This window comes from Rhinatrema bivittatum, chromosome 2, assembly GCF_901001135.1.
Source record: "Rhinatrema bivittatum chromosome 2, aRhiBiv1.1, whole genome shotgun sequence".
NCBI classification, from domain to species: Eukaryota; Metazoa; Chordata; class Amphibia; order Gymnophiona; family Rhinatrematidae; genus Rhinatrema; species Rhinatrema bivittatum.
In genome coordinates, this window is record NC_042616.1 from 244,472,410 (window position 1) to 244,489,223 (window position 16,814).

A 16,814-nucleotide genomic window follows, 5' to 3' on the forward strand; every position below is an offset into this window, starting at 1 on the left:
GGTTCACCCTTACCTCGACGATTGGCTGATTCGGGCGAAGTCAGAGAGCTTGTGTCGGCAGGCGGTAGCCAAGGTGCTACAATTCTTGCAGTCCCTGGGCTGGGTGGTCAACTACAACAAGAGTCATCTGGAACCCACTCAGTCCTTGGAGTATCTTGGAGCCGTTTTCAACACAAAACGGGGCAGAGTGATTCTCTCTCAGGAACGGATATACAAACTACCGTCTCAGGTGCGACGTCTTTTGTCTCAGCACCGTCCGCGAGTCTGCGATTACCTGACGGTTCTCGGATCTATGGCCTCCACGCTGGTGTTAGTCCCTTGGGCGTTCGCTCACCTGCGGCCGCTGCAGTCTTCATTGCTTTCCCGCTGGAAACCGATTTCAGAGGAATTTTATCTTCCACTGCCTCTCGAGAGTCAGGCGCGCTCCAGCCTGGCCTGGTGGCTGGATTCCAAACATCTCTCCTGTGGAGTATCTCTTCTCCTTCCCAACTGGACAGTGGTGACCACGGATGCCAGTCTTTCCGGTTGGGGTGCAGTTTGCCAAGGGAAATCTGTTCAGGGTCTGTGGTCAGAAGATCAGACCCGGTGGTCTATCAACCGCCTAGAGTCCAGGGCGGTCCGTCTGGCATTGCAAGCTTTTCTACCCCTCGTACGAGGAAAGGCGATCCGAGTATTGTTGGACAACGCTACCACCATGGCTTACATCAATCGCCAGGGTGGGACGAAAAGCCCTCAAGTAGCGGAGGAAGCGCGTTCCTTGATGGCCTGGGCAGAGCGGCATCTCAGCGATCTCGCTGCGTCTCACATAGCAGGAGTCGACAATGTCCAGGTGGACTTCCTCAGCTGGCACCACCTGGATCCTGGAGAGTGGGAGCTGGCGGACGAAGCGTTTCTTCTCATTTGCAGGACTTGGGGAACGCCCCACATGGACCTGATGGCCACGTGGAACAACTCAAAGGCTCCGAGATTTTTCAGTCGACGCCGAGAAAGAGGAGCAGAAGGGGTCGACGCGTTAGCTCTTCCCTGGCCAGCGGAGGTGCTACTGTATGTTTTTCCACTGTGGCCCATGATCGGCAAAATCCTGCGGCGCATAGAATTGCACCCGTCCAACGTGATCATGGTGGCGCCGGAATGGCCGTGCCGTCCGTGGTTTGCGGATCTGATCCAATTGTCGGTGGCGGCGCCCCTTCGTCTACAGGGGTTTCCGGGGCTCCTTCGTCAGGGCCCCATCTGTTTAGAGGATGCGGATCACTTCTGTCTCGTGGCATGGCTTTTGAGAGGAATCGATTGAAGCGCAAAGGTTACTCAGATGCGGTAGTTGCCACGTTGCTGAGATCCAGGAAGCAGTCTACATCTCTGGCTTATGTTAGAGTCTGGGTAGTTTTTGAAGAGTGGTGCGTAGAGCGGGGTCTGGATCCCACTTCCGCTACTATTCCTGATATTTTGGCTTTTCTCCAGGCTGGGTTGGTCAAAGGTTTAGCGTGCAGTTCCCTACGGGTCCAAGTAGCGGCGCTTGGTTGTTTGCGTGGTAAAGTCCGGGGAGTCTCCCTGGCTCTCCACCCAGATATCTCCCGTTTTCTTAGGGGAGCGAAACACCTCCGTCCTCCTTTGCGGCTCCCTTGTCCGTCTTGCAACCTCAACTGGGTGCTCTCGGCCCTATGCTCAGCTCCGTTTGAGCCTCTGAAGCGTTCTACGATCAAAGATCTCACGTTGAAGACTGTATTCCTGGTAGCGATTGCGTCGGCTCGTCGAGTTTCCGAGTTGCAGGCTCTGTCCTGTAGGGAGCCCTTCTTGCGCATTTCCGATTCGGGGGTTTCCTTGCGGACCGTTCCCTCATTTCTGCCTAAGGTCGTATCGGCTTTTCATTTGAATCAATCAGTTGAACTTCCTGCTTTTGCGGTAGGGGAGTCTTCTGACCCAAAATCGAGGGACTTGAGAAAGCTAGATGTGCGGAGGTCTCTTCTTCGCTATCTAGAGGTCACAAATTCTTTTCGGTTGATGGATCATCTGTTTGTGTTGACGTCGGGTCCGAAGAAAGGTTCTGCTGCGTCCCGCACGACGATCGCCCGTTGGCTCAAGGAGGCCATTGGTTCCGCGTACATTTTGCGCGGTAAATCACCGCCGATGGGTCTTCGTGCTCATTCAACGAGGTCTCATGCTGCGTCTTGGGCAATCTTCTCAGTTGTCGCCTCAAGAGATTTGCAGGGCGGCTACCTGGAAATCGTTGCATACCTTCATTAAACATTACTGGTTGGATGTTCAGGCTACTGATGCTGGGGGATTCGGAGAGAGGGTACTCCGAGCGGGACTCTCTGCTTCCCGCCCTCGGTAACTTAGCTCTGGTACATACCAGGTGTCCTGGACTGATCCTGGTACGTACAGGGAAAGGAAAATTAGTTTCTTACCTGATAATTTTCGTTCCTGTAGTACCAAGGATCAGTCCAGGATCCCACCCGCAGTGCTGCGCTATAGTAATGGAGAGTCCGCTCATTGTTGTTTTTTAGTACGCTGACCCCTTGTTTTGTTTGCTCTCCCTATTGGGGAGTCTGTTTTCCTGTAGGGGTGTTGGAGTTATTTTCGTTTACTTAGCAAGTTTCTATGGTTAGCTATGTTGTCTTATGGATTTTTCTGCTTTGACATTACGTATGACTGAGGGGCTGTGACTGGCACAGGGGCATATATGGCTCCGCCCACAAGTTTTAGTCTGTCTCCATCTACTGGTGCGGAGTCACAACCCAGGTGTCCTGGACTGATCCTTGGTACTACAGGAACGAAAATTATCAGGTAAGAAACTAATTTTCCTTTACTTCTATACTTCCTGTTGCTGTATATGATGCTACCTAAAGTTTTGCTTAGTTATTTTTTTTTGTTCTAGACCAGGTGAATGCCTGTACATTTGGCTTAAGCTAGGTACGTTGAAACTGCATTTCCCTGTATGTACCAGGATCAGTCCAGACCGCTGGGTTATGCCTCTCTTCCAGCACGTGGAGTCAGAGAAAAGCTGAAAAGCACCCCCAGATAACCCGGTGTACCACCTGCGATCCTTCAGTATTTCTCTGACTCCAGCAGATGAAGGATGGCATAACCTGGGGTCCTGATCCTTTGCAAAATTCTTGATTTGATTACTTAAGTCTAATGGGTTTCTTATAACCTTAGTGCGTTTGACTAGATCAACTTGTAGTAAGTAAAAAAAAAAAAAAAAAAAAAGACAGAAAGAAAAAGGGAATAGTGTACAGAGCACTTGATAATACCAGGCAAGGCTGGGCTTCGGCCCTATGACCTTAATACCTGGAGAATCCTTACTCAGCCCCGTGAGCTGGGGGAGATTTATTGGTGGGCTGGTCCCTCCCCCCTGATACAGGTCCAGAGACGTCTCAATTCCTCTGGTGGGTGCTAATACTTGTAGAATTAAGCCCAGGGATGTTCATTCCCCTGGTTGAGTGGCTCTGTGAGTTTAAAAAAAAAAAGGAAGACAAAAGAAACTTCTGACAGAGCTAGCCTGCTGAGATCTCCCAGGGCTCCAGAGGGGGTGAATTTATTTCACTCAGCTGACTTTGTTTTATTGTTTAACTCACCATTTTGCTGGGATTGCGCTGTGCAGCTTGTGGAGAGTTGGCAGCACGATTCCGCGAAGGCCTCTGCTCCCACTGTATCCCCGGGGGTGAAGGTCCTTCGCAGCTACCGCTAGCAAGTAAAAGATCAGCTCTGCCACAATCGTGCAGCTTAGGAAGCCATCAGTCAGCTCAGAAGCAGAGGTCTGCCCCGCCCCGATAAACGCGGGAACAGCGACCATTTTACCCAATTCGGGTCCCGATGGGTAAAAATCATACATGTGACACTCGATGCAAAAGACTGGGAAGCCCCCCTCTTACTGCTGGACTGCTGCCTTCATATCAAATTTGTTCAGTTCCTAGTTAAGTTTTAGGTTGCTATGGGAGTAGGAATGTGTCTAACGTCCTTTAAATGTATTAGTGAATTCACTATATGTCTGTTAGTGGCCTACAGGGGAATGATCAAACTCTCAATAAGGGTTTTTTGTTTTTTTTTGTGAAATTGGCACCTGCCTATAAATTAAAGAATGAGCTAGGGGTGGGTAGGCGAGGGGTGAGTGGGTGGGTGGGGAAATCCAAACAGTCTAACTTCAGTTAGTCAGCCAAAGTGACTCACTGCTCTCTTGATTAACAAATGTTGGTACCTAATCAAACCAAATCACACTACCTCAACACCTTTCCAAGGTGAGTGCTGAACTTTTCATCATTTTTACTTAGGTATACACTGCTCCTAGTTTATTTCTAGCTTCTGCTACTTTTTTTTTTTTAATATACAAACACTCTAACTTCTGTTTATTAGCTGCCTTACAGACTATTAAAAATAAACACACTAACTACTGTGAATTAGCTGCCTTACTGACTGACTGTTTAAAAATACAAACAGTCTAACTTGAGTTTATTCCCTGCCTTATTGACTATTAAAAGCACAAACACACTAAATAATATTCCCAAATAGTTAACTTTGTCCCAATACTTTTAAAAAAGAACATTTCCAAAGCAAAAACTTACTGATTCCTTTCAGCCACCAGCAAGGTGATCCTCTCCCCTCAGTGCTCCCACTGTAAGCGGAACATTCAGTAACGCTTGTGAAGGAAGCAATTCAAAAGATAAACTCATAATCTTTTGCAACCAATGAGAAACCTCCTGCCAAAAACTTAAATAAAAGGGCAATCCCACCATAATTGAAAGAAGGAACCCAATCCCACACAAACTTTCTAACATCTATCTAAAGCGATGTAACTTGACAGGAGTATAGTTCCAATGTAAAAATACTTTATATTCATTTTTTATTAGATTGGCTGAAATAAGACTCTTACCAATTGCTATAAAAATAGTTCTCCAATCTTCCTCTGGCAAAATTATCCCCAAATGATGTTCCCGTGCCCTAATATAACCCGGTTTAGAGGGAGTCATGCAAAATGAAAAGCCAGGATAGTGAAATAGATTACAAATTGGTTGACAGACAACAGCAAGTGGTGAAATATGGAACCTTTTTGGAGGAAAGAAGAGTGATAAGTGGAGTGCCTCAAGGGTCTGTTCTGGGGCTGGTTCTGTTCAACATCCTTGAAAGCGACACAGCGGAAGCATTAGAAGGAAAATTTTTTTTTGTGAATGACACTACGATCTGCAACAAAGTGGACACACCTGGAAAAGTAGAGAGAATGAAGTGGTTGAAGGTTTGACAGCTGGGATTCAGAGAAGGGCGACCAAAATGATAAAGGGAATGGAACAGCTCCCCTATGAGGAAAGACTAAAGAGGTTAGGACTTTTCAGCTTGGAGAAGAGACGGCTGAGGGGGGATATGATAGAGGTGTTTAAAATCATGAGAGGTCTAGAACGGGTAGATGTGAATTGGTTATTTACTCTTTCGGATAATAGAAGGACTAGGGGGCACTCCATGAAGATAGCATTTGGCACTTTTAAAACTAATCAGAGAAAGTTCTTTTTCACTCAACGCACAGTTAAACTCTGGAACTTGTTGCCAGAAGATGTGGTTAGTGCAGTTAATGTAGCAGTGTTTAAAAGAGGATTGGATAAGTTCTTGGAGGAGAAGTCCATTACCTGCTATTAAGTTCACTTAGAGAATAGCCACTGCCATTAGCAATGGTAACATGGAATAGACTTAGTTTTTGGGTACTTGCCAGGTTCTTATGGCTGGATTGGCCACTGTTGGAAACAGGATGCTGGGCTTGATGGACCCTTGGTCTGACCCAGTATGGCATGTTCTTATGTAATGCTAAGAAGTGCAGAGTCATGCATCTGGGATGCAGAAATCCAAGAGACTTATACATGATAGAAGGTGAAAGATTGATGTGCACTGACCAGGAAAGAGACCTCAGTGTGATGATCTGAAGGTGGAGAAGCAATGTGACAAAGCAGGAGCTAAAGCAAGAGAAATGCTGAGCTGCTAGAGAGAGTCATAACCAGCAGGAAAAAGGAGGCAATGATGCCCCCTCTACAGGTCCTTGCTGAGACCTCACCTGCAATACTATGTTCAGGAGGCCTCCCCTAGAATTCTGTATTCTGGAGACTGTATCTCAAAAAGGACAGAGTCAGGATGGAAGTGGTCCAGAGAAAAGCTATGAAAATGGGGTGGGGTCTGCACCGTAAGTTTTATGAGATGAGCCTGAAGAATTTAAATATGTATATCCTGGGGAAGACGAAGGATAGGGGAGATATATAGGGATGTTCATTTTCAGTTTTTATTATTTTTTTAAATTTCTCGCAGGAATTTATCAGAGTTTATTATGACAAAAACAGGATAAAAATCAGTGGGGAAAAATAATTATTTTTCAAGGTAAAATATTAGTTTATTTTGATGGACAGAAGCCAGGACAGTAAAACAATATTAAGCAGATGCTTCCATCCATCCATTCAGCAGAATTTCCCTCTCTCCACCCCACTGCAACAGCCTTCATCCTTACTGATGGTGCTTCCAGGCTCCTCTTCCCTTCTCCTTTCTTTGGTAGCAATACTTTCTTTTGTAAATGGGGTTGAATCTACCTCACTTCCATCTGTACTCTTACCAAGTAGCAACGGTCCTTCTCCAGGGTCTTCGTTAATGAGCACCGAACGTTCAGTTTTAAATACCATCTTCGGCGCCTCGCTTTGCCTCTTTGGCAATCCTTTCTTCCACTTGAACTTTTGCTATCCTGATTTCTTTCCTGATCTCTTCCGGCTTCACCAGATATTCTTCCCTGTGTTCTTCTTTTTGAGTTCCTTTGTACTTTTTGAGTGCTGATCTTTTTGCTTTTATTTTTTCATCTGCCTCTTTGGAGAACCGTATTTGTTTCCGTTGTTCACGTTACCAAATCCCTGTGCATTGTAGGAAGGGTCCACAGCCATGCTGGAAAATGCGATGATATTGGCAAGATTTCAGTTTGTGCGTATAATTCCTCATCATTTCAAGCTTGTTGAAGACTGATGGATAGGCATTTTTATGGGAAGCACATTTTCTTTCCAGTAGTTGGTTGTTTCAACTCGTTATCAGCAAGTGGGATAGCTGGTAGGGGCTGATGCTAATGGACTTTGATGCCAAAACTGGAGAGCATCTGTACTTTCTTTCCCAAGACACTGCCACTTCTCTTAGCTTAGAATCACAGAGCACATATACCTGATGAACATATTTGGCTCAGCAATGCATTCTGCTTGTGTGCCAGTGAATGAATTAGGTCCATCTCATTGTCTGTGCTTGACAGGACTAAAAATGCATTTTGCCATGTAATTTCTCCCTGATCTTGTTTGTTGCATGTCTTCTTTTTTTTTTTCCGTAGAACTGCAGGCCTTACATGAAATGGTTCAGCAGAAAGTGGTAACTTTGTTGAGTGACCCAGAAAACATTGTTAAGCAGACACTAATGGAAAATGGCATAACACGCCTTTGTGTTTTCTTTGGACGTCAGAAAGCCAACGATGTCCTTCTATCTCATATGATCACCTTCCTAAATGACAAGAATGACTGGCATCTCCGAGGAGCATTTTTTGACAGCATAGTAGGTAGGTACGTTGTTTCCTGTTCAGTAGGCATGAGGCCATCATCCTGTTGTAGCTTGTAAAAGTTGAACCGCTGAACAATTCATCTGTTTTGTCATCTTGACATGGTAGATTTCTCCTAAGGCGTCTTGTTGACAGTGAAAAAGACACCTCCAGTTGATGACATAAACATGCCAAGGCACCTCTATTTTTTTTTTTTTTTATCTTGGCAGCTCAAAGTGGGAACAGCTTAATAAAACTTATAAATACTGTACATTAAATAAAAATCATATTAGACAAAATGACACGATAAACACTAAAAACAAAGTAGCATAATAAAATACAATACAATACAATACAAATGCATGAACCATATAAATAGAGCATAATAAAATACAAAACAAAATACAAGACTCAGGACTACATATATTCATACCTGGGAAATTTTTATTTATAGTCACCCTGAGATTGTCATGGATTAACGGAGGTGGAGGGAGGAGAGGGTAGGGTGGTATGTACATATGTGCACATATTTTATCCTCTCATATAGACATACTCTTAACACAAGTTCATTGTCATACTTACTTACAGCTCTCTTTCACACATTTTCGCCCACTCAAACACTCATACATACTCGCTTCTCTCTCTCATACTCATGCTCACGTACACTTTCACTTTTCTCCTTCATCCCCTCCTCATGTTTACTCACACTCTCTCTTCTCTTCCTCTCCCACACACACACAGCCTGTTGTATTTACTAAGCAAATTTCATCCAAGTTATTGTGATACTGTTTCAGGTGTGGCAGCCTATGTCGGGTGGCAGAGTTCATCTATTCTGAAGCCGCTACTGCAGCAGGGCTTGACAGACGCTGAAGAGTTTGTGATTTTCAAGGCTCTCAATGCCCTTACCTGCATGTGCCAGTTAGGGCTGTTACAGAAACCTCATATTTATGAGTTTGCCTGTGATATCGGTGAGTTCCCAGATTTTGTAATCTGTACTGTTTGATAGAGCAGTAGAAAACTCTGGATTAAATCTGAGTGCTGAATACTGCAGGCCAAAAAAAAAAAAATCACATCCAACCAAACTGTCTTAAGGAAAGAGAAGCAAGCTTTAGATCTGATGCTTTAATTCAGTGGTTTCTGGTCTCTGTTCTTAAGGCTGTTGTGTTTTTTGGATTAGATGTATGCAAATATATTTCATGATTAGCGATTCTGCTTGTCCTGAAATCCAGACCTGACTGAGGATCTCAGGAACTGAGTTAGGAATGACTTCTTGGGGGTCTTCCACTCACAGTCAGGTCATGATATGTGAAAGCTATTATGGAACTGGAACACTCTTTTATACCCTATAATAGGAGGGTCAGAGATCTACAATGGATACATGTTTTATTCATGTCTATTTTTCCAGTGCATCAAAATCCATATCATTTGCTTTTTTATCTATTTTGAGAGAAATGAAAAAGATGGCATATGAAACATTGTCAGTCAATAAAGCAATCCACATGTCTGAACATCTCAATTTGTTTTATAATTTGGGAGAGAAGGGACATGCATTGGCGAGTTAAACAAAGACAACAATTAAACCAGCACTGGGGTGGCAGAGGGACAAATGTTACTGCTAGTTTGCCCCAAACAAAGGATTGCACACAAGGGGCCTGATTCGCTAAGGCACAATGCGAATCAGCTCATGGACAGCTCCCCACTCTTTGTTTCAAGAGGAGTTGAAATCTAATTTGAGTAAGTATCTTATTGTTTTTGTAGGTTATTTTTTATTTTTTAAATTTAATTTTATATTTTAGGAATTATTGCTTCTTTTTCTATTAAATAACGAGAATGCTGAAAAATTGGGCATTCCCTTAATCCTCTGTATGTGAATAAAGAAGAAAACTACAGTAAATAGAATACTATCTAAATAGCATTGTTTCATTTTAAGAGTTGATTTTAGAGTGACCATTTCTTTTTATCCTATGTTGAATCCTGTTTCATGTCTTTATTAATTTTTAAATATACATAGAAGGGGCTCGAACTGGGTTTGTGTGTTCTAATACATTGTACCAGTGCTTTTCTTTCCAGTGCAAGTCTAGTCAAGGAATGTAGGAGGAAGAGTGGCCATGGCTTAGCATGTGTCTACCAAAACAAGCCCACTCCTTGCCTCAAATGACCATGAGGTTGAAGGCAGTAATATTGAGAAAGTGAGTGCCTACTCCGGTCCCCATAGCTGTTCCTCTCTATAGTCTCTCCCTCATTCTTTTTAGAAAAGTAAACGGGTACTCTCTGGGTAAAAGAAAAACGTGCCAAAAGTTGGTAAATGGCATTTATCATGGTTGGTGGCTATGAAAGTATTCCCATTAATTGGGTAGAGGCACTTAACCCTGCTATATCATTATATATATTCATTTGTTATTAATTTCATAAGAATGGACAGAATAGATGCATGGGTCTCCAAGGGAAGAAAATTGGATGTCTTTATTCAGATCTGGAGAATTTTGATCACTTACTTGAAGAAGCGAAACAAACTTCATTAGATTTTTCTGGATCTTAATTAGTGTGTTCTCTGGTATCAACCCCAACCTCCATCCCACAGTAACAGCATATGGCCCTGATAAGGGGATGTAGAGTTGCTGTTACAGTAAATGAGCTGAAGTGAGGATGTGGAAAGAGTAAGTGATGCTTAGCTTAGAGCAGGATAGAAAAATGATTTAGAATTAATAGCAGAAGCCCATCCAAGGACGGGGAAATATATGAAGTGTGAGAAATGCATAGTTGAGATGTGTGGTAGCAAGAGAGAGTGCAGGCTGAGCTTGTGTGTACTAAGTGGTAGCAGAGAGGAGATTGGACGATTCAGAGAGGGGCAGAGCTGGAGAGTACAGCCAGAGAGAGGGGAAGAGCTCAGTTTCCTTATGTGGTAATAGACAGTGGATTGGACAGTGCAGAGAGAGAGAGAGGGGTGCAGCTGGAAAGTAGGGCGGAGTTGGAGAGTAAAAGGAGGGAGAAGGGTGGAACTTAATTTGCATACCAACAATGCAGGTGTGGGGGCAACTTTCCGCTTATTATAGTTAGATACTTAGATGCCAACCAATGTTTGAGACAGGGATTTTTTTCTTTTATTCTCATCTTTTTTCTTTTTTTGAGTATTTGCATGTTATTTTGATGTTTAATTTTGCTTTTTGGGTTTTTTTCTGCTGTTTTTCTTTTCTTTTTACTTTTATTTGCTCTTTCCTTCCAGGCACTTTTCTGGCTTCTCCCTGCTCCTTCCACAGTCCCAATGCACACACAGTCCTATCCTTCCCGGCACATTAGTACAAGGCTTAGTGATGAGGGGATTACGATTTCTTAGCCCAGGCCCAGCTCATGATATTGGAGCTACCAGCAGCAGCAGCTTCTCGGCCTGGACTCTGCTTCCACTGGCAGCACCTTCTCCGCTTGGGTCCTGCCCTTGGCTTTGGTAGAAACTTCTCAGCTTGAACCCTGCATTCAACATTGGTAGTAGCAATGGTTTCTTGGCCCAAGCCCATCCCTGACATTGGCAGCAGCTCTTGGTTCAGTCTCCGCTTTACTACTGCTACTATTTATCATTTCTAAAACTCCTAATGGTAGCAGAAGCAGTAGCTACTCGGCCCAGGCCCCAAAGCTGATGGAAGCAACAGTGGCTTCTCAGCTTGGGCCCTGCCCCTGACTTCATTGGCCCTGGCAATTGGTACCAGACGCTGACTTTTAAGTTCCCTGACTTAAGACATTTTTATGACATATGCAGTAATCATTCTTTGCAACTAAATTTGAAGGCAATAAGGAGAGGAAACAAAATAAGAAAGGTGCGTCGTTGAAGGTATAAGGACAGCTGGAGCAGGTGCTCATTCGGTTCCACACTGCTGTCATTTTCTTTGCTGAAACCCCAGGGAACAGAAGAACCTGAAAAGGAAGGGGGCGGAAGGAGAGAAAAAGAAAGAGGACAAGGGGAGCAGCTAGGAGGAGGAAGAAAGATGTGAAGAGGAATCTAAGGGAAGCAAGGTGGGAAAGAGGGATATAATAGAGAAAAACAAAAAGGAGATGGAGAGGTGAGAGAGTAAAATATTGGCTAACATATAGACAGGGAAATGGAAGGGTGACAGAGAAGGGACCAGAGAGATTGAAAGCCCAACAAAGAGGGAGCGTACTCTTACGCTTTTCCCACTTCAACTCCTACATGTAGGCCAACCATCATTTCCTTTTATTTTTAACTCTGCCATCCTTGTATTATATACAGCATTGTTTCTCTTTTACTCTTCTCAAATGTATTCTCATCTGGCCAATTGGACTCTCTATAGTCTGGTAGCTTGTGAAAACAAAGAGAGGGATCATTCTGATGGAGCTGAATGAAAATCTTAAGAGTCTCTTGTTTCTATTTCCGTTTCACTGCTGAAGGGAGGACATAGTTTCAAATTTCTGAATCCTCTTCCTTGTCCACTCTCGCCATTGTGAATCAAAATGCATTGGAGCCTAGAGATGATGCATCTGCTCTATGTACTAATTTTTCTTGGTTTCCCAAAGTATTCTTGACGGACCACGCGGTTGTTGACGGACGACTCACCTCTGATGTTTACACGCGCTTCCAGCCCTGGGAGGGAGGGGAAGGGGAGGGGAAAACATTGCAATTCAATTACATTTCAAATGTGTTTACTGTATTTGTATTATCTATTGCCAAACTATGCTTATTGTTATGTATCTTTTGCAATAAATTCAATAAAAAAGTTAAATTAAAAAAAAAAAAGTATCAGAGCGCTGTTATGTTGACCCAAAGTATGTACTGCCCTGATATAGGTAAAGCATTCATATAACACAGACATCTGAAGAGTGGGCGAGTTAAAAACAAAAGATAGGATATATGGTTGAAATAAAAGGTACAAGAGATGATATTTTGAAGAATCTTCTGCTGATTTATTTGCTGAAATACTGCTCCCGTTTCGATGTTAGGTGTGATTTACTTGTATCGGAATGTACCTCTTTGCAAGTAAAAAAAAAAGTATATATTTGTGAATAAAAAGTGACTCTGGGTTACTGTGTTTTTCAGCTCCCTTTCTGTGCCACCCCAGCCTCTGGATACGCTATGGAGCAGTAGGATTTATCACTGCAGTGGCACAGCATTTAAATATTGCCGATGTCTACTGCAAGTTAATGCCCTATCTCCATGCCTTCATCACTCAGCCAGTAATACAGGTAAGGAAATCGCATCCAAAAGGACACAATCACTTGGTCCTCTTGTTCAGAAATGGATGGAAATTGGCATGGACAAAATATCTCTGGTCCAAGGCAGCAGGGGGAGGGGGTGAAGGAGAGAAAGGGATAACGCACAATATGCAGGACTGGAGAAAGAGAGGAGGCCAGGGGTGAGAGAGAAATGGAGGCAGGAGGCAGGGTGAGATAAGAGGGTGGGTTTGAGAAGTGGGAGAGAGAGGACAGATCATAGGCCAGGGGAGGGGTGCCATTTTTGGTTGGCTGCAGCAGAGGAGAGGAGGGAGTCAAGATCTTTTCTGCCCCAGTCTTCATTTGAATCTCAGAGTAGGATATGGGGTGGGGGACGACGACACCTAGTTTATTTATTTATTTTATTTATTTAGGTTTATATTCCGCTTTTTGCACTTTTTTTCAGCGCTTCAGAGTGGATTACATTCAGGTACTGTAGGTATTTCCCTATCCCCAGAGGGCTTACAATCTAAGTTTGTACCTGAGGCAATGGCGGGTAAAGTGACTTGTTAGTTGGAGGAGAGCAGGGCCATGGGCAGCAATTTGTGCATAGAGACCTCTTGATCCTTGGGTTCAGGGGAAGTGTGGTCATTTTGGGACTGGCAAAACCTTTCCAGTGTCGTCATTTCATAAATGGGAGGGGGAGGGGGGGGCTGTCTTACATTGTGTCACTGAATCATCATCATTGCTCTTGTGTTAGGGGTGGGGTTATTATGTTGGGGTCATTGAGCCCTATCTTTATTCTTGTGTAAGGGGTTGTTACATTAGGGCCACACACCCGCCATCCCTGTGGAGTGATAAGACAGATTGTGTCATGGAGGGACCATCAAGCCCCCCTTGCTCTTGTGCATGGTGGTGGCAGGGGGAAGAACTCTGAAATTCCTTGTACATACCCAGATCAGTCCAGACTCCTGGGTTTATGCCTCCCTTCCAGCAGATGGAGACAGAGTTTAACTGACACTGCTGTATAGACTAGTGTTCCTCCTGCAATCCCTCAGTATTTCTCTGTCTCCAGCAGATGGTAGATGTGCATACCTGCAGCCTTGACTAAACTTTAAAAAAAAAAAAAAAAGAAAAAGAAGAAAAAATTCTAATTCCTCCCAGGAGGTTGGCAGGCCCTGGTGGGGTTATCCCTCCTGGTCTTGAGGTGGACGAGCAGGAGGTTAGGGACCCTTATTTGCTCTGTCCCGATAGCCAGGGGCAGAAGCCGGTGGACCCAGCTCCCTCTGCCCCAGGAGGATCGAAGGAGCCTGTTGCCCATTTTCAGAACAGGAAAGTGCCTCTTCTGTTCCTTTGTCCACTACTTAAAGTTTAAAAAAAAAGAAGCAGAGTTGTGAGGACTTGCCGGTGAAAGGCTCTGCCTTCTGTCTGGGGCGGGTGTTTTTTTTCACTGAGTGCTGCTCAGCGTTCGAAGGCTTTCCCTTGTGCTTCTCTCTTTCTTTGGCATTCTTCTCGCAGGCGGTCGCTGGGGGAGCATGCCGCGTGGCTTGAACTGCGTCGTCTGTGGAGATTCACATGTGTGGCTCACACATGGCGGCCACTGCTCCCGCTGCCTCCCGGGGGAGAGGGCGATTCCAGCATGATCAGGGGGCCCAAATCAGCAGCACTTGTGCAGGCATCACTGGAGGACCCAGAGCCATTTCCTATCGGCGTGGGAACAGCGGCCATCTTGGCCACATTTGTCACTCGAGCTGAGTCCCGGGAGGGGGAGGGGATTTCCCTCCTTCATTGTCCCCGACTGATGAGAGTCCCGCATGGGCTCAGGTGGAGGGGGGGGGGGGGGGCAGGCATTGGTGGCAAAGGACCTCCTGGGGGAGGATTCTGACAGTTCTGCCTCCTTTTCAGTGGATTTTGTATTGTTGATGCACAAAGCTTATAGGACCCGAAAGTCCGTGGGGCAGCATGGGCTCAAGCTTGATGTTTCCACTGAGCCTTGGGCCAAGAAGAGATCCAGAACCATAGGCAGACTTCAGGCTACCAGGGTTTGGTGAGTCCTTGGGGAGCCTGTGCCGTGTGCTGCAAGGGACGAATTTTCAGAGGGTTCTGATGGTGATGTCCCAGTTTGGAACAGCACTCTTCAGATGGATCCTTTCCCGGGGGGCAGTAATCCAGGGAAGGCCAGCCTTTTGTTGGTGATGATCCAAAGGTGGTGCGGCTCTTCCGTAGGGAAGAGTTATGGCCCCTGATTCCCCATGTTTTAGAGGAGTTGGGGATCAAGCTTCTGGAGAAGGAGTCCGATCAGGAGAATATGAACCTGGTTATGGCTGGCTTACGGGGCCTGGCAAGGACTTTTCCTTTTCACAAGACCATTAAGCAGTTGGTGGTCTGGGAGTGGGACACTCCAGAGACCGGACTGAAGTTGGGCAGGGCGATGGATAAATTATATCTTTTACCTGAACACACTTTGGAACTATTTAGGGTGCTGAAGGTAGATGCCGCCATGTCGGTAGTAATTAAGAAGACGATTCCAGCGGCTGGGGCTGCAGATTTGAAGGTCGAGCAGGACAGGAGGCTTGAGGTCCATCTGGAAAAGATGTTTGAGGTGTCCGTGCTCAGCATTCAGGGCAACGGTTTGCAGCAGTTTCATGTTTCGAGTGGGGCTGCATTGGGTCCAACAGCTGCAGTCCGACAGGTCCATGTCCTTTCAGGAGATGAAGCAGGCGGAGCGGCTGGAAGCCAAAGTAGCCTATAGTGTAGTTGCGCTGTATGACCTCATCCGAATGTCCTCTAAGACCATGATGTCGGCGATCTCAACAAGAAGGCTGCTGTGGTTACGAAACTGGTTGGTGGATGTCTCATCTAAGTCTCAGCTATAAAGGGAAACTGCTGTTTGGAGAGGAGTTGGAGGAGCTGATAAAGCATCTCTGTGACAATAAGGTTCACAAGCTGTCTAAAGATAAGCCCAGAGGGGCGACGTATTTCTCTTCTGGGCATGTGCAGTTCCAAGGGAACAGGCGGTTTCATCCAGGCAAATTGTCCTCTGGTGGGCAGAGACCAACCTCGGGGAGGCAGCAGTCCTGGAACCATTCCTTTTGGGGACGAAAGCCTAGTCGAGATGGCTCTGGACAGGATGGTTCTGGAGCCAAGTCAACACAATGAAACAAGACCAGTCCGCTCCGCTGTCCCGCTTACAGGGGATTGGCTGACCCTGTTTTACGAGGAGTGGTCCAGAATCATTACAGACTTGTGGATCTTAAGCGTGGTAGAACAAGGTTAAGCTTTAGATTTTGCTCGTCTGCTTCGGGACCGGTTCATGGTCTCCCCTTGCACATATGCAGAAAAGAGGCAGATAGTTAAGTAGACTTTTGATCATGTGCGGATGCTTGGAGCCATTGTTCCCTTGCCTGTGAATGAACAAGGGATGGGTTGTTACTCCATTTGCTTCATGGTTCCAAAGAAAGAGAGGACTTCTCCAAAGTTCCTCATTTTTCCATGGAAACTCTCTGCTCTGTGATCGCAGCGGTGCGCAAGGGGGAGTTCTTGGCGTCCGTGGACCTTACCGAGGCGAACTTGCATATAGGCATCTGGCCTGACCATCAGAGGTTTCTGAGGTTCTTGATTCTGGGCATCCATTTTCAGTTTTGCACTCTACTGTTCGGTTTGGCGACTGCTCCACAAACTTTCACTAAGGTGATGGTGGTGGTCGCAGCAGCTCTTCTGAAGGGGAGGGGGTACTGGTATACCCATATCTAGACAATTGGCTCATTTGGGCAAAGTCTGAAGACCACTGCAAGCAAGTAGTGGATCTGGTACTACAGCGTTTACGGTTGCTTGGCTGTATAGTAAATTGGACCAAGAGTCATCTTGTCCCGTCTTAACAGTTGGAGTTTCTGGGAGTGTGTTTCAATACCAAGTTGGGGAAAGTTTTTCTGACAGAGGACTGCATTCTCAAGTTGCAGTTGTAAGTTCAGCGTTTGTTGGAAAGCCAGTTGCCCAGGGTCTGGGATTACCTACAGATGCTTGGCTCTATGGTGTCCATGCTGGAGCTTGTGCCTTGGGCGTTTGCCCATATGAGACCTCTGCAAACTATGCTCCTTTCCTGGTGGGATCCGTAGTCAGAACAATTTCATCT

At 45.3% G+C, this 16,814-nt stretch overlaps 1 protein-coding gene across 1 annotated transcript in view; it reads left to right on the top strand.

The window, feature by feature from the left end:
- PIK3R4 (phosphoinositide-3-kinase regulatory subunit 4) overlaps positions 1–16,814 on the top strand; it is a 102,402-nt gene that overhangs the window by 18,927 nt on the left and 66,661 nt on the right. The window contains exons 5-7 of the mRNA XM_029589349.1: positions 7,325–7,546; positions 8,320–8,493; positions 12,570–12,715. Coding sequence (XP_029445209.1) covers positions 7,325–7,546; positions 8,320–8,493; positions 12,570–12,715 — 542 coding nt within the window. The remainder of the gene's footprint in view (positions 1–7,324; positions 7,547–8,319; positions 8,494–12,569; positions 12,716–16,814) is intronic.